The 18,592-nt window shown below is 49.1% G+C and overlaps 2 protein-coding genes across 4 annotated transcripts in view; one reads left to right on the forward strand and one right to left on the reverse strand.

Annotated features, from left to right (window-relative positions):
• Nucleotides 1-16,975, reverse strand: part of BMP2 (bone morphogenetic protein 2) — a 212,494-nt gene extending 195,519 nt beyond the window's left edge. For 2 of the 3 annotated variants that reach the window (XM_058020070.1, XM_058020068.1), the window contains exon 1: nt 14,531-16,975. The gene's annotated coding sequence lies outside the window, so the exon portion shown is untranslated. The remainder of the gene's footprint in view (nt 1-14,530) is intronic. The other variant, XM_058020069.1, reaches the window with a different exon arrangement.
• LRRN4 (leucine rich repeat neuronal 4) lies at nt 5,786-11,770 on the forward strand. Its single transcript, XM_058020064.1, has 5 exons — nt 5,786-6,464; nt 7,597-7,801; nt 8,881-9,018; nt 10,104-10,422; nt 10,486-11,770. Exons 1-5 carry the CDS (start codon nt 5,786-5,788, stop codon nt 11,710-11,712), a joined length of 2,568 nt encoding a protein of 855 aa, XP_057876047.1. The 3' UTR covers nt 11,713-11,770.
• Nucleotides 16,976-18,592: the final 1,617 nt, after the last annotated feature.

The raw sequence follows: 18,592 nt of genomic DNA on the forward strand, positions 1-18,592 counted from the left end.
CAATGGGCTTCAGGGGAATCACTCCCAGTTTGTGCAGTTTAAACTTCAGCTTTACATTTTGCAAAAATAAAAAATTACAGCCCGCTTCCCAGCCCTCTGCTCTTCCCTCTCCTCAGCACTTCTTGCACAAGCTGAGGGACCATCCAGTTTTCCTTCAGATTAGAACCTACCCACTTGTCAGCTGCTTGACACAAGCCAAGTATTTTCCTCACGTTGTGAGATCCGCCCAAGTGCAAACACTGGCCATATTAAAAGCCTGCTAAGGGAGCCATGGGAGAGCTAAACGCCCTATTAGTGCCAGCACCTCTTCCACGGAGAGCTGCCCCCCAGATGAGTGTCCAGTCAGGCTCTGCAGTGAGGATGCTGCCCATGGCTGCACAGAGCCCCTCGCTGGCAGTGAGCAGTGCCAGTGCTGTGGTTGCTCCCTGGGAGGCACAGCCCACGGTGGGCACTCAGAGCAGAGCCTGTCCCCAGTGCTGCAGGGAGGCCCTGGAGCTGCCACTTGCCTACGTGACCTGAGCACAGGAATGCAGGGACGGGGAAGAGAGCAGAGCGCTCTCATTAGCACAGTGTGGCTCATCCCATTGCCAAACAAGCACGTTCACTTGCACTGCAAGCTGTCTCTGCTGGGATTTCAGAGAAACTAGCAAATATTTCCATTTTCTTTCCTGCCCCTCCTTCAATCTTACCCAATGTGTCACTGCCTTTCCACTGAATCCCTCACTGCTGCTCTGCAAGGAGGAGTTCTGCCAGCTCATCCTGGCTGGCTGGAAGCCCTATCCTTTGCCATTTTAGGTTTAAGAGAGTGATCCCCTGCTGATGCCCTCTCTCTGTATTTCCTCAGGTCATTCAGCTGTAGCTTTTCCTTGCCCCACTCACTTTGCAAGGCTTTTTCACAATAGATGGGAAAGGAAGCTGTTTTTATCCAGCTGCTTTGAGTGCTGCATGTGACTGCAGCTCCTCTTCCTACAAAGAGGAGAGGTTTCAGTGGGAAGACTCCTTCCTGCAGAGGTTGGAGTGGGAAGGCAGGACCCAGGGCATTCCTGCACTTCCATAATTCCAGGCTGGATGTGGCAGGCAGCACCTGAGAGGAGGCCTGCCCCAGCCTGCCGTGCCTGACACCTGCAGCAGCCCCGGCTTGGAGTCACCTTCCATCCCAGCCATGTCACCCAGCACGTCCCACCAGGCTCCGGACATTCCAAACCCTCCCCAGTTTGTGCAATACCCCGATCACCCTCGGCTCCCATGAGCTCATCCCACCTATTTGTACACAGGGCTGAGAGCAGGTGGGCTGCACAAACCACGTTATCAATTGCACAGATGTGGGAGAGGCTTCCCAGAATGAGTGAAAGAGTGAAGAAGTGAAAGCAGGACAGGGGCGTCTCCCCAGCAGTTTTGCAATACAGAGATGAAATCCTGGGCAGGAATGTTATTAGATGAAAACAAACCTTTAGGAAACTAGCATTTCCTCTCAGCTGCAACCCTGTTCTGCACACGGTGCTTAACTAAACCCAAGCCAGGTCAGGGTAAAGCACTGCCGATGTCAGAGCATCCTGCTGCTCTTACATCAAATTCCATTGGGGATTTCACCACTGCCTTCGGCCTGGGTTAGGAGACACACACCCCATCGTTTTCTGAAACCTCAGGCTAAATAATCCTGTTCTTCCATTCTCTCCCCTTTCTCTGTAGGAAAATGTCTTGCTTGTGCTTGCTCTGTGGACAGACCCGTGAAACAGTTCTTTTGTTGCCTTTAAAAGCCTTTCTCCAGATTTGTTTTTCAGGATATTTTCATTCTTAGCCATCACTTGGATCACAGCCAGTAAGAAACATTCACCTCTTAAACTTTACAGCCTGGTACCATCCTCACCTTCTGGTGCTCTGCTTATCTTGGTGTCACTGAGGAATGCAGGCTCAGCCCGAGAATTCCTGCGGGCAGAGGGGCTTTGTGCAGCCCTGAACGCCCCGGGGAGGGGGCGTCTGCTCCAGCTCCCTTTGCATGGCCCGTGTGAAAAGGCTGGCAGGAACGCCTGCCCTTGCTAACGCTCCCTCAGGTTGTCACCGAAACTCTCAGAAAAGCGGAAAAAAGAATAAAAGGCGACATGAGAACAAGCCAAAGTGAATCACAAAGGGGAAATCTCTGCCTGCTGTTAGCAGATATTTCAAAGAAACTGGTGAACAAGGGCTGCTGTCTGCCCTGGGAAACCTCCACTAGTACCTGTATGTAGCACCACAGCAGAAATATTTCAGATGATGAGAGATTAGCTCTTTGCAGCTAACCAAAGACCTGGGAAAATACAGTACCTGCCACAAAAACTGGCCAACGAAAAAAGCAGAAACAAAGATGGAAAATAAAAATAACCAAAGCTCATTTTCCAAGGGCGCTCTGCCTCTTGCAACAGGTTCTCTGTATCACTCAGAAATCAAGGGCCTCAGGGCAAAGAAAACCTCCATCTCCCTTCCACCTTCACCAAAACGAGCAGCAGCTTTCCCAGTCTGCTCAACTCAGTCTCCAAAATGAAGTCAGTAAGGATCAACTCATTAAAATTAAAGCAGCTTTTGGCTCCCCGAGTTTCCTGGAGTATTTTTTGAAAAATATTAAAATCAATAAGACAGCAAATAACCCTAAAATAAGCAATGAAAATTCACTGTCTAAATATTGAGCTAAGGGCAGCAATCACAAGTATTTAATAATTTAATAATCCAGGGCAAAGCCAGGCCAGCTCCCTGCTCCTCGGCTTCCCAAAGAGGAGTGCCGCAGGCGGCAGCTCTGTGAAACCAGAGGGAAGGCAGGCTTTCCACCGGCCTGCCTGGAGCTGGGCTTTCCTGCCCTTGTACCAAATTCTTCAGATTTTTGTAACCTGCTCCGCCCTGCCCTTTGAGCCGGAGCTCCGGAGGTACCTGCGGGCCCGCACGTGCCTGCCCCGGGTCAATGGTGGGATCAGCCCCGCGTTGGGAACCATCCGTCTGCCCCAGAGCCGCTCCGCGGGAACGCCGTGTGCGCCTCGCTGGCCTCCCCGGGAACGCCATGGCTCCACAGAGTCCTACTGAAGCCCCTATCTGTGTTCTGTGGATGTTCTGGTGGTTTTCAAGGCTCTCTCCCCACGCTCACGATGACCCACACGGTCAGTAGATAAGGTCTGCCTAATGTGTGCTTGCAGACTCAACGATTTTGGGCAAGCAAGGCCTTTATCTGCACTTTAGCACCGAAGTTTACAGGTCGGTGCTGCCTTCATGTCAGGGATCTGTTTTGTTGCCCCGATAAAGAAAAAGCACTGACTACCGTTCTCCTTAGAAATTTTAACAATTAATTGTCCTATAGTAGCTACAGAACAACCACTCTTAACTTTTACTTTGGAAAAATCTCCATCAACTCATCCCTTTCTGGGATCATTTCCCTGACTTTATTCTCTGCTCTCGACCTAATTATTGTTAGAATTGTGGGAATGCTGAAAAGCCCAGCTCGGGGCAGGTCCCTCAGTGGGAGATGGTTTCTGTTGTCAGTTTTACTTATCCAGCAAACGATGAGAGAAGTAGCGGGAAGGGAATTGTCCCAAGCCATGTGGTACACAGATGCAGGACAGAGAACGCAGCCCACGCACAGCGGGAGCGGGAAAGGCCTCCCAAAGTTCGTCACACGGGGAGCGAGGTGCCCTACGCCCTCTCCATCCGCACAGAGAATTCCTCTCTGCGGGAGGAGCAGGTGAGAGTTTCACTTCTGACATATCCTAAGGGCCTCCTTAGAAAGTAATTTGTCCTGCGTGAACTTTTGCAGAATTTACTCCCCAAGAGCAAGAGTCTTAGAAATTTAAACACTTGAAGCCCCTCACTGGCGCCAAAAGAGAGACCAAAGCTCATGTTAGCAGGCAGAGCCTCAGCTTTACATCATCCTGACCTGCCAACAAAGGAGCACAACAATTCCCCTCCCTCCCCCCGCCGGTGGAAGACGTGAGAGTCGGGACTATTGACACTGATCTTTTCCCTTTATCCCCCTCTGCTCAGACAAAGACAGACAGGAGCAGCCCTGCGTGAGTGTTGGGAAATAAGAGCCCTCCTACCCACCTCCCGCTAGGGCCAAGGAGCGGGGAAAGCTGCCCGGAGCCGCCCCCTCTCAAAGTTGGATGCGGGGGAGCGAGCCTGGAACAGACCTCGCCCGAGCCTGTGGGCAGAGCCGGGAGCAGGGAAAGCCGGGCCGGAGAGAGGCAGCTCACGGGGCCGGCTGAGTCACCCCGAGCCTATAAAAGCCGGGCCGAGCAGCCGGAGCCGCTCGGAGCGAGGCACGAGGCACCGGGACTGTCGGACAGGTACGTGCGAGCGGGTGCGGTTTAGAGGCAAGGATTAACATTAAATCTGAGACTGGAATACAGCAGCCCAACTCCTCCCATCCTCTCCCTGCCCGTGTGCTGCGGAGCGGGAGATCCAGCGGCCCCGGTGACCGGGAAGCCCTGAGGCCGCTCGGATCTTGCCCGGTTCCGCCTGACGAAAAGGACACAGGCGAACACAACACATTAATTGGTGCTCCGGTGTACACTATTTTGCTGGTCCCTACTTCAAACCTGGGATGGCAGCAAAGGATAACGGTCTGGGCAAGACCTGGCATCATTCAGGGAACAGCGAGGAGCAATTAAACTTGAGATATTTCATAATCCGTGGGGTTTCGGTTACCACCCTACACTGTAATATATTTCTGGACGAGAAATCATTTTGTTGCCGGGAAGCACAAAAGACAGCTCAACAAGGAAAGTACGAGTTTGGGGCTGGGGTTAATTCCTTCCTTAATGACACACATTACCTGTGGGGACCTCGCACAAGGCGCTAAGGACGTTTTGTTTTTTTTTTTTTACGAAGACCAAAGCAGGGGTTGGAGGAGGAGGGAGCACGGAGGCAGCTGTAACACTAAATAACATGTTTCTTGGCGCTCAGGCCTTTGGGGCCCCGATCCAGGAGCATATTCAGTTTCTGACCACTTCCACTGAAATGTGGTTCGGGAGCCGCATTTTCAGTGCATCCCTTCCCAGCAGCTGGGCCGTGCAGAGCCTGCCTGTGCCTCTCACCCACAGCAGGCCCAGCCCTGCCTGGCACGCAGGCTCGGGGGCACTGCCCGCTCCTCGGGAGCCCAAACATCCCTGTGGGTCCCCACTGGCACTGTCCTCACAACGGGGCAGAACTGCCCTGGCAGAGCCCACACAAGCCCCTGGGTTTTCCGTTCCAGCTGCTGCTAGGGAAAGGAAAGTCCTTCCTGACACAGGAAAGGCACTAATACCTGCCCACTCCACACAACTCTGCCCAGTCCGGAGTTCTGGGTTTTAAAGTTTGGTAACTCTCCTCTGTCCTCAGATCTTTCATTTGCTTTACACAGCCTCATGGGAACCAGTTCCCTGCCACAGGCACATTGGAGCCGGTTGTTTGGGCATCACCCCACTGGGCTGCCCAAAGTGGACACGGTGCAGGACAGCCTGCTGGCACTGAGGGGCAGGTGTGGGATACAGCTTGGTTCATGCTTCCTGCATGAACGACTGGAGGCACACTTAGACTAAGACTGCATGATACTTCTGTCCCCAAGGATTCATGTTTGCTTAGGCTTAACTACAGAAGAGCTATTCATTATTAATTATCATTTATCCCTGTCTGGATATAATAGGAAAGGGCTTATAAACCGTTTTTCTTTTAAATAGTTTGTAGATGACTGGAGGGATTTTAATTTAGCTCTAAATGTCGATGTTTTGTTTTCCCCTCCCTGAAACACAAAGGAAACAGACCTTGCAAACTACGGGCACCTTGGAGAAGGATGTTGTCCCCTTTGCTCATCTTCCCTCTGCTGCTGGGGACCACAGCACACAGCCCTGTGAGCAGAGCAGCTTCCAGGGATGTCACCACTTTTTTCCAGCTGGCTCAGGAGGACACTTGGGAGAATGTTAATCTCACCAGCATGTCCTGTGAGGATCAGAAGAACAGGACCTGGATCACCCTGCAGCTGACCAACAGCAGCCTGACAGCTTTCCCAGTCTGCCTTCCAGAGGCCCTGCAGAGCCTGGATCTGAGCAATAACCTCTTGCAGGAGGTGAATGGCACAGAGATAGCAAACCTGCCTCAGCTGCGTGTCCTCTCGCTGAGGCACAACCACCTCTGGGCAGTGAGGTGGGGATCTGAAACCCTCAGCAGTCTCCTCAAGCTGGACTTGAGTTTTAACAAGCTGTCAGCTGCGCCATCCTGCCTCGGCTCTGCCCTGCCCAACCTGAGGTGGCTGTCCTTGGCTGGCAATCCCCTGATTGAAATCCAGCCGCTGGCTTTTTCCTGCTACCCTGAGCTGCAGGTCCTGAACCTCTCTGTGACGCTGCTGGGGCAGGATGACAGCAGGGGAATCAGGGACTCTGCTTTTGCCATCAGCACAGATCCCCACGAGGCCATGGACAGGCCTGGGAACTCCATCGAGGTGCTTGATCTGAGCAGGACCTTTCTTGAGACCAGTAAGTGTCTTTGGTTTCCCCCTGTAAGCACAGGGCTGGGTCAGGCCGGGGGAGCAGAAGCCATGCTGGGACCGTGGCTCCCATCCTGGCTGAGCTGGAGTGCAGGGGAACACCCCCCACTGAAAGCTGCACACAGCTGCTGCAGGCACTCACGCAAAGCAGCCTCCCAAAGGAAGGGCACAGACCAAACTGTGAGACAGGAGGGTTTGTCCCAGGGTAGTCACCCACCTCCATCCTAATCCCACTGTCTGCCATTGACAGTCACCTCCCTGTCAGCCCCGGGATTAGCTCTGGGAAGCACAGGAGGAAATTAGTTTCCCTTTCCAGACAGACTGTTGAAATCTTTCTTTGTCCCCACAGCCACTCTGAGCTCTCAGAGCTGCACTGCAGTAGCACAGAGAGGCTTTTTGTGCCATCCACAGCCCAAACACTTCCGCTGAGGGGGGGACAATCCCTGCCCCGAGCAATGCACAGGACATTTTCTCCCTTTTGCCCTGGCAGCCTCAGTTTATACCTGAGGTGCTGGGACACACAGATGTGAGATGCCTTGCCCAGCTGCTCTCAGCCTGGGCCAGGGCCAGGGCCCCAAGCTAGAGGTTCACTTCAACTCACATTAAACAGCTGCACCACCAAATTTCCTCCATAAATTTGACTAATTTGTCTTGTGGTAGTGAGTTACCCTACTGAGTCATGGGACAGAAAGGCCCTATTATACAAGACCATCCTTTCGGTTTCATGCCTCTTGGCTCTTTTTCCATGCTAGAAGAAAGAAGTGATTTGCTTTTCTTGCACCAGTCAGGACCTTGTAGACCACTTTCCTGAGCAGAGAAATCCTTGTTCATTTAATCTCACCCAACAAGAAATCTATTCCATATCTCTTATCAGCTTTGTCCTATTTTCCCCTCTTTTCCTCTGCCCTACGACAGCCTGACCTGTGGGGACTATTACAGAAATGCAGCTGCATGAGTGTTCACACACTGGTGTATTGACTTTTGTTCTGTTCCTTTCCCAAAGAGAATAGCTGCAGAAGGTGACAGATATTTCATATCTATGAACTCAAACCCTTTTTCTAGGCAGAAATCCACAGGAATGCTCTGTTCAGGCAATAGCTGTAAATATTTTTCTGTTTCAGTTCGACCAGAGTGGGCCAGAGGCTTGGCCAGCCTCAGATCACTTTACCTGACGAACATGGCACGGTTAAGAAGCCTCGACAGCGACTTCCTCATGTCCCTGCCTGGTCTCCGAGAATTGCACTGTCAGGACTCCCATTCCCTGGGCTTTGTGCAGACAGAGGTGTTTGACAGTGCTCCTCACCTGAGCCATCTCTCCTTTGAGAAGTGAGTTGGGGTTTTTTGTCCTTCCCCACATAATGCTGCCTTTGCCCCACAGCCTGTGGTGCCTGGGAGCTGAATTGAAGGGTTTGTTATCAGATTTAGGAATGAGGTGTGGGCTTGCTGTCTTTGCCATGTACAATCTGTGATCTGGCCTGATAGAGCTGATGCAGCCCAAAGAGGCAGCCTGGGGCTCACAGCACAATTAACTGTTTGCTTGAGGTTGCATCCACTGTGTTCCCACTCCTCTGCCTTATCTCCCCATCCAATGAATTCACCCAGGGTTGTTTGGATCAGCTCAGATCCACTGAACCCTGCTTGTGCTAAAGACCAGGCTTGCAAGGGCAAAATCCTATCAGAGGAGAAGCAGGTCTCTGAGGGCTCCCTGCTCTGCCAGGATGAGTGCTGACAGTTCTCCAAAACCTGCAGCTCAGAAGCAGACAAAAACCCTGTCCCACTTTTAGTGTGACATTTTAATAGAGCTTCTTGTTCATCATTAGCGAAAGCCATGTTTCAGTCCTCATCCTAGGGGTAGCACCTCTTGATACATCACATACCTGAAATACTAAGAGGGGCAAAAGTCTGAAACTGATTTATCAAAATAGGAGCAGGTGAAGTGCACACAGAGCAGCCAGCATAAAGGAAAAAATCTGGAGAGCACTTTAAAACATTTTTATAATAGTGACCCAGATATAAGCATATCAGAAAACAAACACTAGAGCACTGCCTGTGCCTAGAAACCAGTTTCAGGAAAATAAACCCATACAAAGCAAAAATCCTATGGATTCCATCCCCCTTGACTGCCTCACTGCATTTACACAGCACTTTCCAACACCTGCAGGAATACCAGTTCAAAGTGCTAAAAATCAAAGTGCTAAAAATTTAGGAATTGAAGTCCTAGAAATTAGAGAGCATCTCCTGAGCATGCAGAGTGCAGGGTGGTGGGTTAATAACTGCTCTCTGCCAGGGGAAATGGGAATATTGCTTTGTGCCCCACACACACTAAGGGTAAGGGATACTGAGCACAGTCCAGTCGTTGGAAGGTACCTCAGCATTTCTTAATTATTGCATTTGTGTTCTTGTAGCTGTAACCTGAGTTCCTTTAATCCTTGGAACACCAGTTCCTCGGAGGGCATCACCATCAACTTGCACGGGAATCCTCTGCTGTGCAGCTGCCATCTCTCCTGGCTGCTGTCCACGCCCCAGAAAGTTGTTCTGCAAAAGTAAGTGAGCTCAGGAGATCGAGCAATGCTCTGCAGAGATAACCTCAGTGTGCAAGTTGTCTGGGGACCAGGCGTTCACCATTCACCGAGCTGTTCAAATTCCTGGTGTGTTCTTCCCTTCCACAAGAGGTAGAAATGCAAAATAATGTCCCTTTCAGGGACAAAGCATAAGGTGTTATTGGCTGTGGTTCTACTTTTAGGTGAGAATATTTTCTTTCTGTTTTGGACCATATTTCACATGTTTCCATATTAGCTAACGATAGAAAATGAGCTGTCTTGATGCACTAGAGCTGGGAACAGAAACTGGGAAACTTTGGAAGATCTTTAACAAATTATTTTCTCCTCACCCTGCTACTTGCAAAGCTTACATCACCACCGGCAGTCAACAAAACCCTTGCAAATAGCACCATTTCTCACCTATTGTTTTCACGCTCCCCTCAGTTTTACAGACTAATTACAGTAAGCTGCAGTTAAAGGAAATATTTGCATATAAATGGCCTCTCTTCCTTTTCAAAGGCCACCAAGATTTGTCATCAAATCTCAGAGAGCAGGGAAGTAGATTGTTGAAATTAGACAGTGTTGTTTCATCGGGATGGGTTTAGCAGTTGCATTCTTTACCAGAATTTCAGTGGCTGAGTAAATAAGGAATTCGATCTTAGTCATTGAAAAGTCTCGCATCAGCCCACCTCCAGCTGCCTAAAGCAGATGGATTAGGAATCCCGGGAATCCTGTTACAGCTCTCTGCATGTGTTCCCCTGTTACTGCTGTGTTAAAGTCTGACCATTAAGACAAGCTGAATCCCGGTGCCCTTTGCTAAAGTTCACAGCCATTGTTGTACCAAAGGACACACTGCCCCGGGCATAGATATCCCTGCACCTTACAAAGCAGTTCCAGCTAAATTCCACAGGCAGTGCTGTGCAAAGCTGCCTGCACTGTTGTCAAGGCAATCTAACTTTGGTTTCACATTCTCACTAACATAAAGATGGTTTTGACAGCAGGTCACCAGTTCCAATCCAGGCAGCCTGAAGAGAACAGAAACCTGTAATGTTCTTCTGGATCTTGACTATTCTGGTTTCCCTCTGCAGGGCTCGGGAGACCTTTTGTACATCCCAGGAAGATTCGGGCAGACCTTCAACACCTTTTTCACTGCTGGAGCTCTACAACAAGTGCCAGTCAGGAAGCAACGTTACACAGCCCGACTCAAACACAGCCCCTCCTGAGGGTGATGCTTTCAGCTTCACCAGCCGTGATGCCTCTGCTGCAGTAACACCAGACTCAGCCCTGCTGACAACAGATCTGACTCACACCAGCTCCCTCATCCAGAGGGGTGTGGTGAGCACTGCAGCATCCAACCCAATGCCAACCAAAAACACCTATACCAGCTCTCTAATCCAGAGGGGTGTGGTGAGCACAGCAGCATCCAACCCAATGCCAACCAAAAACACCTACACCAGCTCTCTAATCCAGAGGGGTGTGATGAGCACTGCAGCATCCAACCCAATGCCAACCAAAGACACCTACACCAGCTCTCTAATCCAGAGGGCTGCAAGGAGCACAGCAGCATCCAACCCAATGCTAACCAAAGACATCCACACCAGCTCCCTCATCCAGAGGGATGCAAGGAGCACAGCAGCATCCAACCCAACAGAGCCCATCCTAACAAATGCCAACAGTTCATCCCACGAGGAGGAGGCAGTTTCTGAACCCACAAGCAGTCCCCCTTCCTTGGCATCTGTAACCTCCTTACCAGTTTTTTTCCAGGAGTTCTTTGCTCAGTCCCCAGACCACAGCTCCCCAAGTCCAGCTGGAACAGAACAGCTCCAGAGAGGGCTCAGAACAACTGAAATGACACACCCTCGGGAAGGGCCATTCAAGCAGAGCACCAGTGCCTTTTCCACTGGAGGAACAGGAGTCCCCCACAGCACCACCCACCACAGTCGCTCCTCTGCCACCCCTGCCAGGCAAGGTGCCCCCCAGACGAACCCCACGAGGAGCAGTGCCCCCTCAGGGGCCGTGCCCACCACTCCATCCCCACACTACACCGATGACTATAACTACTATGACGAGCCCAGGGAGGAAGGCCCAGTGCAGACAGCCCAGGCTCCCTGTGACTACGATCCCTGCAGGCACCTGCAGAAGCCGTGCAAGCAGCTCCAGAACATATCCCAGTGCTCATGTCCTGGCACTTCCAGGGAAGACAAGGTTCCAGGCGCCCCCAGGCTCAGGGCAGTGACCGAGATCACCGACAGCTCCGCACAGATCCGCTGGTGTGCCCCAAACTCTGTTGTTCACAGCTATGAGCTGATGCTTCATGCCCAAGACAGCGAGGACAGGCAGTTTGTCATGGACAACATCTACCCCACGGCCAGGCAGTACACCCTGTACAACCTGCTGCCATTCACCACCTACCACATCTGTGTCACTGCCTCCAACAAGGCAGGGTCAAGCCAGACCACACCAGGCCAGGAAATTCCAGGTAATTCGTGCACCAGCTTTAAAACAAAACCCAGCTACAAGTATGTTTTTGCTGGTCTGTCTGCAGCAAGTGGACTCTTTCTCATTACCACAATTATTTTGTCTGTATGTCTGTGCAAGGCGTGTAAAAAGCCTCAGAGTGAGCAGTATGGCACACACTTAGTCTCCTACAAGAACCCAGCATTTGATTATCCCTTAAAAGTGCAAACCACAAATTAGCTCTGGGTGATTGTTCTATACAGTCAAAGTTCACTATCTCTATCACCTTGGTGTGTGTTTATGAGACTCTGAAAGTGTCCTTCAGCAAAACTATGAACCAGCAGATTCCATAACCCAGACATTTCTAAGGGAGAGAAAACCACCAAAAAAAAAAGAGGAAAACTAATAATGAAGTTAGTCAACCAGAAGAAAGTCTTCGGACTCCTGTTCCTGTGCTAAGCAGCAGCAAGCCTGGACACTAACCTTGAAAAGTTGTTTTTGTAATCACCTACAAATAGAGTAGCATGAATTTCACACAGTGAGAGGCTGCCTGGCCAGCTGTCTGCCTCCAGTATCTCTCATGAGCACAGTCAGAGGAGAGCTGCAATCCAAGGTGCATTAAGCTTAGCAAGACGCACTCTGCTTTTATTCACAGAGCAAAGCTGGGGGTTCAGTTTTTTAAAGGTATTATCCATAGAGAGAGTATAGCTGAAAGGAGTGAGTGGGCTCAGTGACAAGGTGTTGTGCAGATCTAACTCCTCTAGGCAAATGCAGATGATCAACCTAACTTCAGGAAAAAGAAACATGAAATTTAATTGTAGTCACAGACTGTGTGAGATCCTTAGGGAAGGGATAATTGTTTTGTTCTGACTTTTTAAGATGCTGTCCACAGCTGAGCCCCCAGCAGTGACCCACACAAGGGGGAGGGGAGCATGTTGACATTTGCTTCCCAGTGGATTTTAGGCAGAGAGGATGTTCCGTCCCAATCATCCGTCCCATCTACAGATTTAGCAGCTGATGATTTACCTCATACAGAGGCAAAGAGCCAAGCAATGAAGCAATTGAATGTGTGTGCTGCTGAGGCTTGAAAAACTCAAATCCCCTGCACTAGCAGCAGACAGCTCTGCAGACACCTTTCAAATGAAGCCTTGGGTGCCAATTGCTGTACAATAACACTGAGAAATGCTGACAATCCCAACTCTGAGTTTGCCATTGGAATCCAGAGAGGTGTCCCAGCCTGATATTTCCCCAGGCTCCAGTTCCAGGAGCTGCCCATTCCTGCTGCTGTACAGACACAGTGCATAAACCCCCTGAACTCTGAGGGGAAGGTGCTGTACTGTGCAAGAGTCCCTGTTCCATTCTTTTGGGGTTTTTAATGCTTTCAGTATTACTGAAATAAAAGCCACAGAGCTACATTCTGGTTTTTTGTTAAAGACATGGATCTTGGTGTTGTCTTTACCATCTACAATGTTTGGCCTGAGAAATTAACTCCTTTTGTTGTTTTGGAATGAACTTTCAACATGTAGTAAAGAAATGTTTTTATGATGTTAGATTTGTGTTCTCTGATGTCCCAAGAGCTTTCATTTTGTATGTGGCAGAAGGAGGCTTGTTCCTTTGTTAGCACTGTGGGCTTGCAGTCCTTTCCTGGGAATTTGTCCTCTGGGAATGAGCATCACTGGACAGACACAGACTCCTGCCATGTGTGCCCCAAGTCTGGCTGAGCCCCACGACTCAAACTCCTAATAGAAGTGAAATGCAAGTGAAGAGGACAGGATGGTGTGACATCTCACTTTGAAAACCTCTTATTTTCACATTCTGGTACTTCAGAGTTTTCTCTGTTTGGACCTAGATTTTTATACTTATTTCTGGCCTGGCTTTTCCTGCCAGGATTTCAAGGAATATGTACCCGTTCACTAATTCCTTGTTTTCTCAAGGATTCAGTGATTGGGTACATATGATTGTCATTTGAAGTGAGCAAGTGAGCCAAAGAGTCATGATTCCAAACTGGGGCAGAGATCATCCATTCCCTTGTGTTTGTACAGCACAGCTCTAGGAGACCTTGGCTGGGGTGTTTGGTTTTACCAGAAACAAAGCAAGATAAGAGATTTGTGAATAGCAATTTATATTGTCTCAAAGATTAGCTCCAGAGACAGGCAGGGAAAAAAGATAATACTGCAACTGAAAATAAAGATTGCTTCAACTTCAACATGAGTTAGTCCAAAACAAGGGGACATCATTTAAAGTGAGGTATTGGGAGGACATTTCTCACCACCCTTTACCAGCTCATAATCACTGAGCTAGGAAGTTCATCACAATCAATTTCTCCAACCAGTTCTCAGCCAGCCTCTCCTGAATTTCACAGCTAAGGGATCACATCAGACCCTCCCATTCATTTAAGTGCCCTTTGTGGGAGCCACACAAATATACAAGTCCTGCTCCCACAATCCCCACTTGTTCCAGCTTAAACAGCCCAATTCCATCTGAGCTGATGAGCCATCCTGAAGCACAGATGCCCCAGCCAGGGCAGTGCCTCTCTCTGAGTGCCACTCAACCCTTCCACAAGTGGAAAGGGGAATGTATGAGATGTAGCAGCAGGGTTAAAAACAGGATTTGTACTTAACACCTATGAGAAGTATCAGCGCTTCAAATGCAGGTTTTTTGGTTTGTTTTTTGTTTTTTTTTTTTTGTTTTTTTTTTTTTGCTATTTTTTGAAAATACCACTTTGTATTTTCATGAGGATTCACTTTAGTAATGACCAACTAAACTCTTTTTCCAGTGGAGGGAGCTCTCAGAGAGCTGCTCGGGACTGGGCAGTGAGGGAAGCAAAGCAACCACGGGAAGTTTCCCGATAAAGCCACGTTGGGGAGCTGCCCTGCTTTGCTCCGCCCACTTGTTCCTCCCCCTTTTCCTGATTGCACCCAACAACAAATCCTGTTTGTACCTCCAGCTTCAAATCAACCTTTGGCAGCATGGCTGGAATACCCAAACACCTCTGAAACAATTTTTAATATATATCAAAAGCCAACATATAAAAAAATATAACTAAAACTTCACTTACTGTTATGCAGTTCCACCTGTTCTGTTTCTCTGAGAGGAAGATCACTTGGGGGAAGTGCAGAGAGCATTTGAAATTCAGTTTTTGAACAGCTTGTGTGGCTTTCTCTGTGTCTTTTCTTTCTCACGTCCTTCTCCATTCACTTGTGTTTGTCTGCTTCCCAAAAACCAAGTCCAAGCAAAGAGAGTCCACAACAGTCACTGGTGCCTGTGGGTGCATCTCTTAATTGTCAGGGCAGAAGTGCTCGATGCTCCATCTCTAAGAGCACTTGCAAACCAGTCACAGTCTCAGTCTCTGCCAGCAGAAACACTGGGAAATGGAGCTGATGCTCTCCATACAGGAATAAAAAGGCTCTTTAAGGGCCAGAACTCTTGCTGGCTGTGAGGGAGCAGAGAGGCACACCTTTCTTTTGGTGCAATGAGTGCCATTAGAGGAGCAGTCCCTGAGAGCCCTGTCAGCAGGCATGTGGAGAAGCCCAGAGCAGCAGGACAAGGTGCTTCAGCCTGATCCATTCAGCACCAGAAGGGATCCCACTTTTCAGTTGTCCCAGGCCAGAGGGTGACAGGCATTAAATGACCAGCTGGGAGATGGCACAGCCCAAGGCAGGGAGCTCACAGCACATCCCAGGCTCCATCAGCCTCTGCCTGGCAGGATGCACAAGTTCAACCACGATGCTCACAGCCCTGGAACAGCCATGCTCCTCCCCAGGGATCTCTGGAACAAAGCATTGTGTGGAGTTACAAACCAGGACATCTCTGAGGGCTCAGGTGTTGCTTGCCAAGAAGCCTCTGATTGGTTCTTTACCTGTGAAATACAGAGAGATACATCACAGGTGAGAACATGTTTCGTATTTGCAGAAACAGATTCATCAAAGAACATGTTTAAACTCCGGTGCTTTTTCTTTTCATCAGCTGTCCAAAGGATGCAGAGTTTGTTCTGAACAGGACAATCCGTTAATCCCAACCTCTCTAAAAAGTAATCAAGCAGCATTACAAATTACCACTGTTCTGAAATACACCCAGGAGGCAACGCCTCACAAGGGTTGTGCTCTGCTGGCACCTAGAGGGAGAGGGGGGAATCATCTCCCCAGGAATTCCCACAAAGGAATACTCATTCTTTCACCAAAGAGCTTCAGCCTCACCCTGCAGACCAAGGGTCACTGACTTACACTACCCGTGTGCTCCTGTGTGTCCTCACCTACTCCTATGTGAGGGGAAAGAATGCTGAGAATGAACAGCAGCAGCAGCCCCAGTCCCACAAACTTATTCAGCAGCTGGTCTGTCCCTGCTTCTCATTCCTTTTGTAGCCTTATGACCAGCAACTTCTCTGCCAACCTGCCACTGATGAGGAAAAATGTTTTTCTGTTAGAGCAAGGAGGGAATTACTGCCTGGAAAAACTGGAAAATCAGTCTACAAGTGCAGTAAGATATTTATTTTTTTAAACTATTGTAGATTTACAAGCAGAGATTAGGTCACATTCATTGCACTTAGAGGAAGAATAAATAGCAATCTTTGCACTGATATCTTAGCAGAACAAAATCACTATTGACAGGGGGTTTGTTCCCTCCCAAAGCACAGGGCAGCCCTGTATTCTGTGCCACTGCAGAGCCCTCACCCTTCTGTGCTGGGTGATGTTACCTACAAGTGCATGTAATAAGGTAACACTTGTATGGCACTGCAGGCATTTCCTGGCACACTCCCTCAACGTGTGTCCTCATTTTTCCTAGATCCCTTGCTGAAAAAACTGTGGGAGCAGCCTTTTCATCCATGGATGGCAAATTAGATTTTTAAAGGAACATAAGGGAGAAAAAACGCTCAGAAGATATTAACAAGAAATGGTGGGGGTAGGATGAATGGGACAAAACCTCTTTACTATACATATTGTAGAGCAGAAAGGAAACAAAAAACCTCAGAAGAAATCAAGTCAAAGAATCCCAAGAAAATCCTTAAAATCCACAATCCCTCATTCATTGTCTTCTCCAGGAGGTGGAAGCAGCCATGCAGCCATCCCTGGCAGCTCCTGCAGGGCTCAGCCTCAGGCACCGTGAGCCAAAACCTCTGGCATGAAACTCCAGATGGAAGAAATGAATATTCTCTATGTGGAGACTTCTTCTCTGAAAAACTAAAATTTACTTGTGCAAAAAACTTCATGCTGGGAAGACTTGAGTAGTGCATTTATTCAATGTTTAGAAGCTACTCACTCTTATCAGGGCATGATTAGGAAATGGTCCTTAATAACTTCTCTAAGGCCATGGGGTTAAATGATGTCACCCTGGTTGTGGCAATCACTCCTCCTGCTGTCATCACTGCTGCCTCGAGGGTTCTTGGTGAGCTATCTCCAGGGAGAAGCAAAAAACACCCCCTGGAAGATTAACCTCCATTTCAGGAATGTTGTGTCAGCAACAAACATCCCCAGAGGACTGAGCTCTGTCCTCAGTGCAGCTCTAACAAAAATCTCTCTTCTTCCTGAAGCTGCCTTCACACCAAGCCAGAAAATGCAGTTTCTATAGTCAAAATTAGGTCCAGGATCTGTTTGAAGAACATGGTACTAAGCACAGATTTTTTTTTTTTTTTTCAAGAAACTAAGCTAAAAGACTCTGTTACAACCCCAGGATCTTGTGTGGGGGTGTTTATTGTGGGATTTGTATTGTCATTTCTTCTTGGAGATGCTGGAAAAGGTCAGAATAGCCAGAAATGATGATAAGAGGGTAAGGAGAGCAATATAAAGTGCAGGAAACTCCAAGTCTAAACTCAGCTCTTAAGACAAATCCAAAAGGCTTCAGGGAGTGCTGGCTTTAAACGTGACCCAATGACACATCTGTTCCTTGGGTGCCCTGGCTGCAAGCTCAGCCTTCACCCTGCCATGGCAAGTGCCAAACTCAGAGCCTGCTCTGGGTCAGTCCCCAGCTGGTGCCACCTCCACACCTGCAAGGGCCTTGGATGGAACCCAACCGTGGCCAGGGAATTCACACTGGACACAGGAGGAGGCAGGTGAGGATAACAGAAGTGGAGAACAAAACCCCCTTAAATCAGCCACACAACCCATTTCAAATCCAGTATAATCCAGTCTGTCCCTGAGGGCTGATGAACCCTTTTGCCTGCCCTGAAGCCCAGCCCCAGGGAGGAACCCTGCCAGACCAAAATTGTTAGTGAGGAACCCGCTCGCCCAGCAGCAGCTCCAAACTCAGCTCACGCCCACTCGAGATCCAGGCTCCGCCCAGCAATGGGACAAACTGACTCCGAAGGATCCTCGGCACGGCAGGAGCTGCTTTTGCCAGGCACAGAGCCAGGTGTAACTGGGACAGCACCAGTTCGAACTTCCCAAATTTCCTTCCAAATCCTGGAACATGCCTGCTCCCAGCCCTAGGGCACCACTGAGCAGCACGTGGTAACTGCTGGTAACAGGGCACAATCCCTGTGTGTTTTCCTCTCAGGTCCTTTGTGACATGCTGAGGCAAAACCCAGCCCAAAGGCCAGCTGAGCAGCAGAGAAATGACACCTGCCAGCACCCAAATTTACACAATATCCTCAGAGGCAGCCATGCCACTGACTGTACACACCCAGGAGAAACCAGGAGCTGCCTGGGACACCACAAACCCTGAATGATCCCTAACCTGGGGTAACAGGAGGTGTCCAAGCACAGCCTAAACCTTCCTCAGCAGCTCCTTTAAAATCATGGCTCTTTATTGATTGCAGCTTTTGCATTAGTGCTAAATACCCAGGATTTGGTACTGCTGCCATCCTTGCTGGCTGTAATTGAGCAGGGTCAGAGTTCACAGTGATTTCGGTCACTTAGGGCGTGTTTGGGTCATTTTAGAGGTGATATAAATCCAGATGTATCCAGACTATTACTAGAGAGACCTTTTCCCTGTGTATGACCTGGGTGTACATTTCCCTACCTTTATAAAAAAAACTGCTCTCCTCTCTGCCTGCTAAAAATTGAATATAAAAAGGCAAAAATCATCCCCTTCCAAACCCTCTTCTCAGTTATCTGTTTCAAAGGTGTATAAATCCAGCAAAGAAACAAAATCAAAAGCAACTTCTAAAAATGGTAGAAAGATAATA

The sequence above is a fragment of the Melospiza georgiana genome, chromosome 3 (assembly GCF_028018845.1).
Source record: "Melospiza georgiana isolate bMelGeo1 chromosome 3, bMelGeo1.pri, whole genome shotgun sequence".
Taxonomy (NCBI): Eukaryota; Metazoa; Chordata; class Aves; order Passeriformes; family Passerellidae; genus Melospiza; species Melospiza georgiana.

Bases quoted from the DNA above. Each gene is read 5' to 3' on its own strand.
- LRRN4 (XM_058020064.1), top strand. From the start codon at position 5,786: ATGTTGTCCCCTTTGCTCATCTTCCCTCTGCTGCTGGGGACCACAGCA. The intron at 6,465-7,596 runs GTAAGTGTCTTT...TTTCTGTTTCAG, and splicing joins CAGGACCTTTCTTGAGACCA to TTCGACCAGAGTGGGCCAGA. The intron at 9,019-10,103 runs GTAAGTGAGCTC...TTCCCTCTGCAG, and splicing joins CAGAAAGTTGTTCTGCAAAA to GGCTCGGGAGACCTTTTGTA.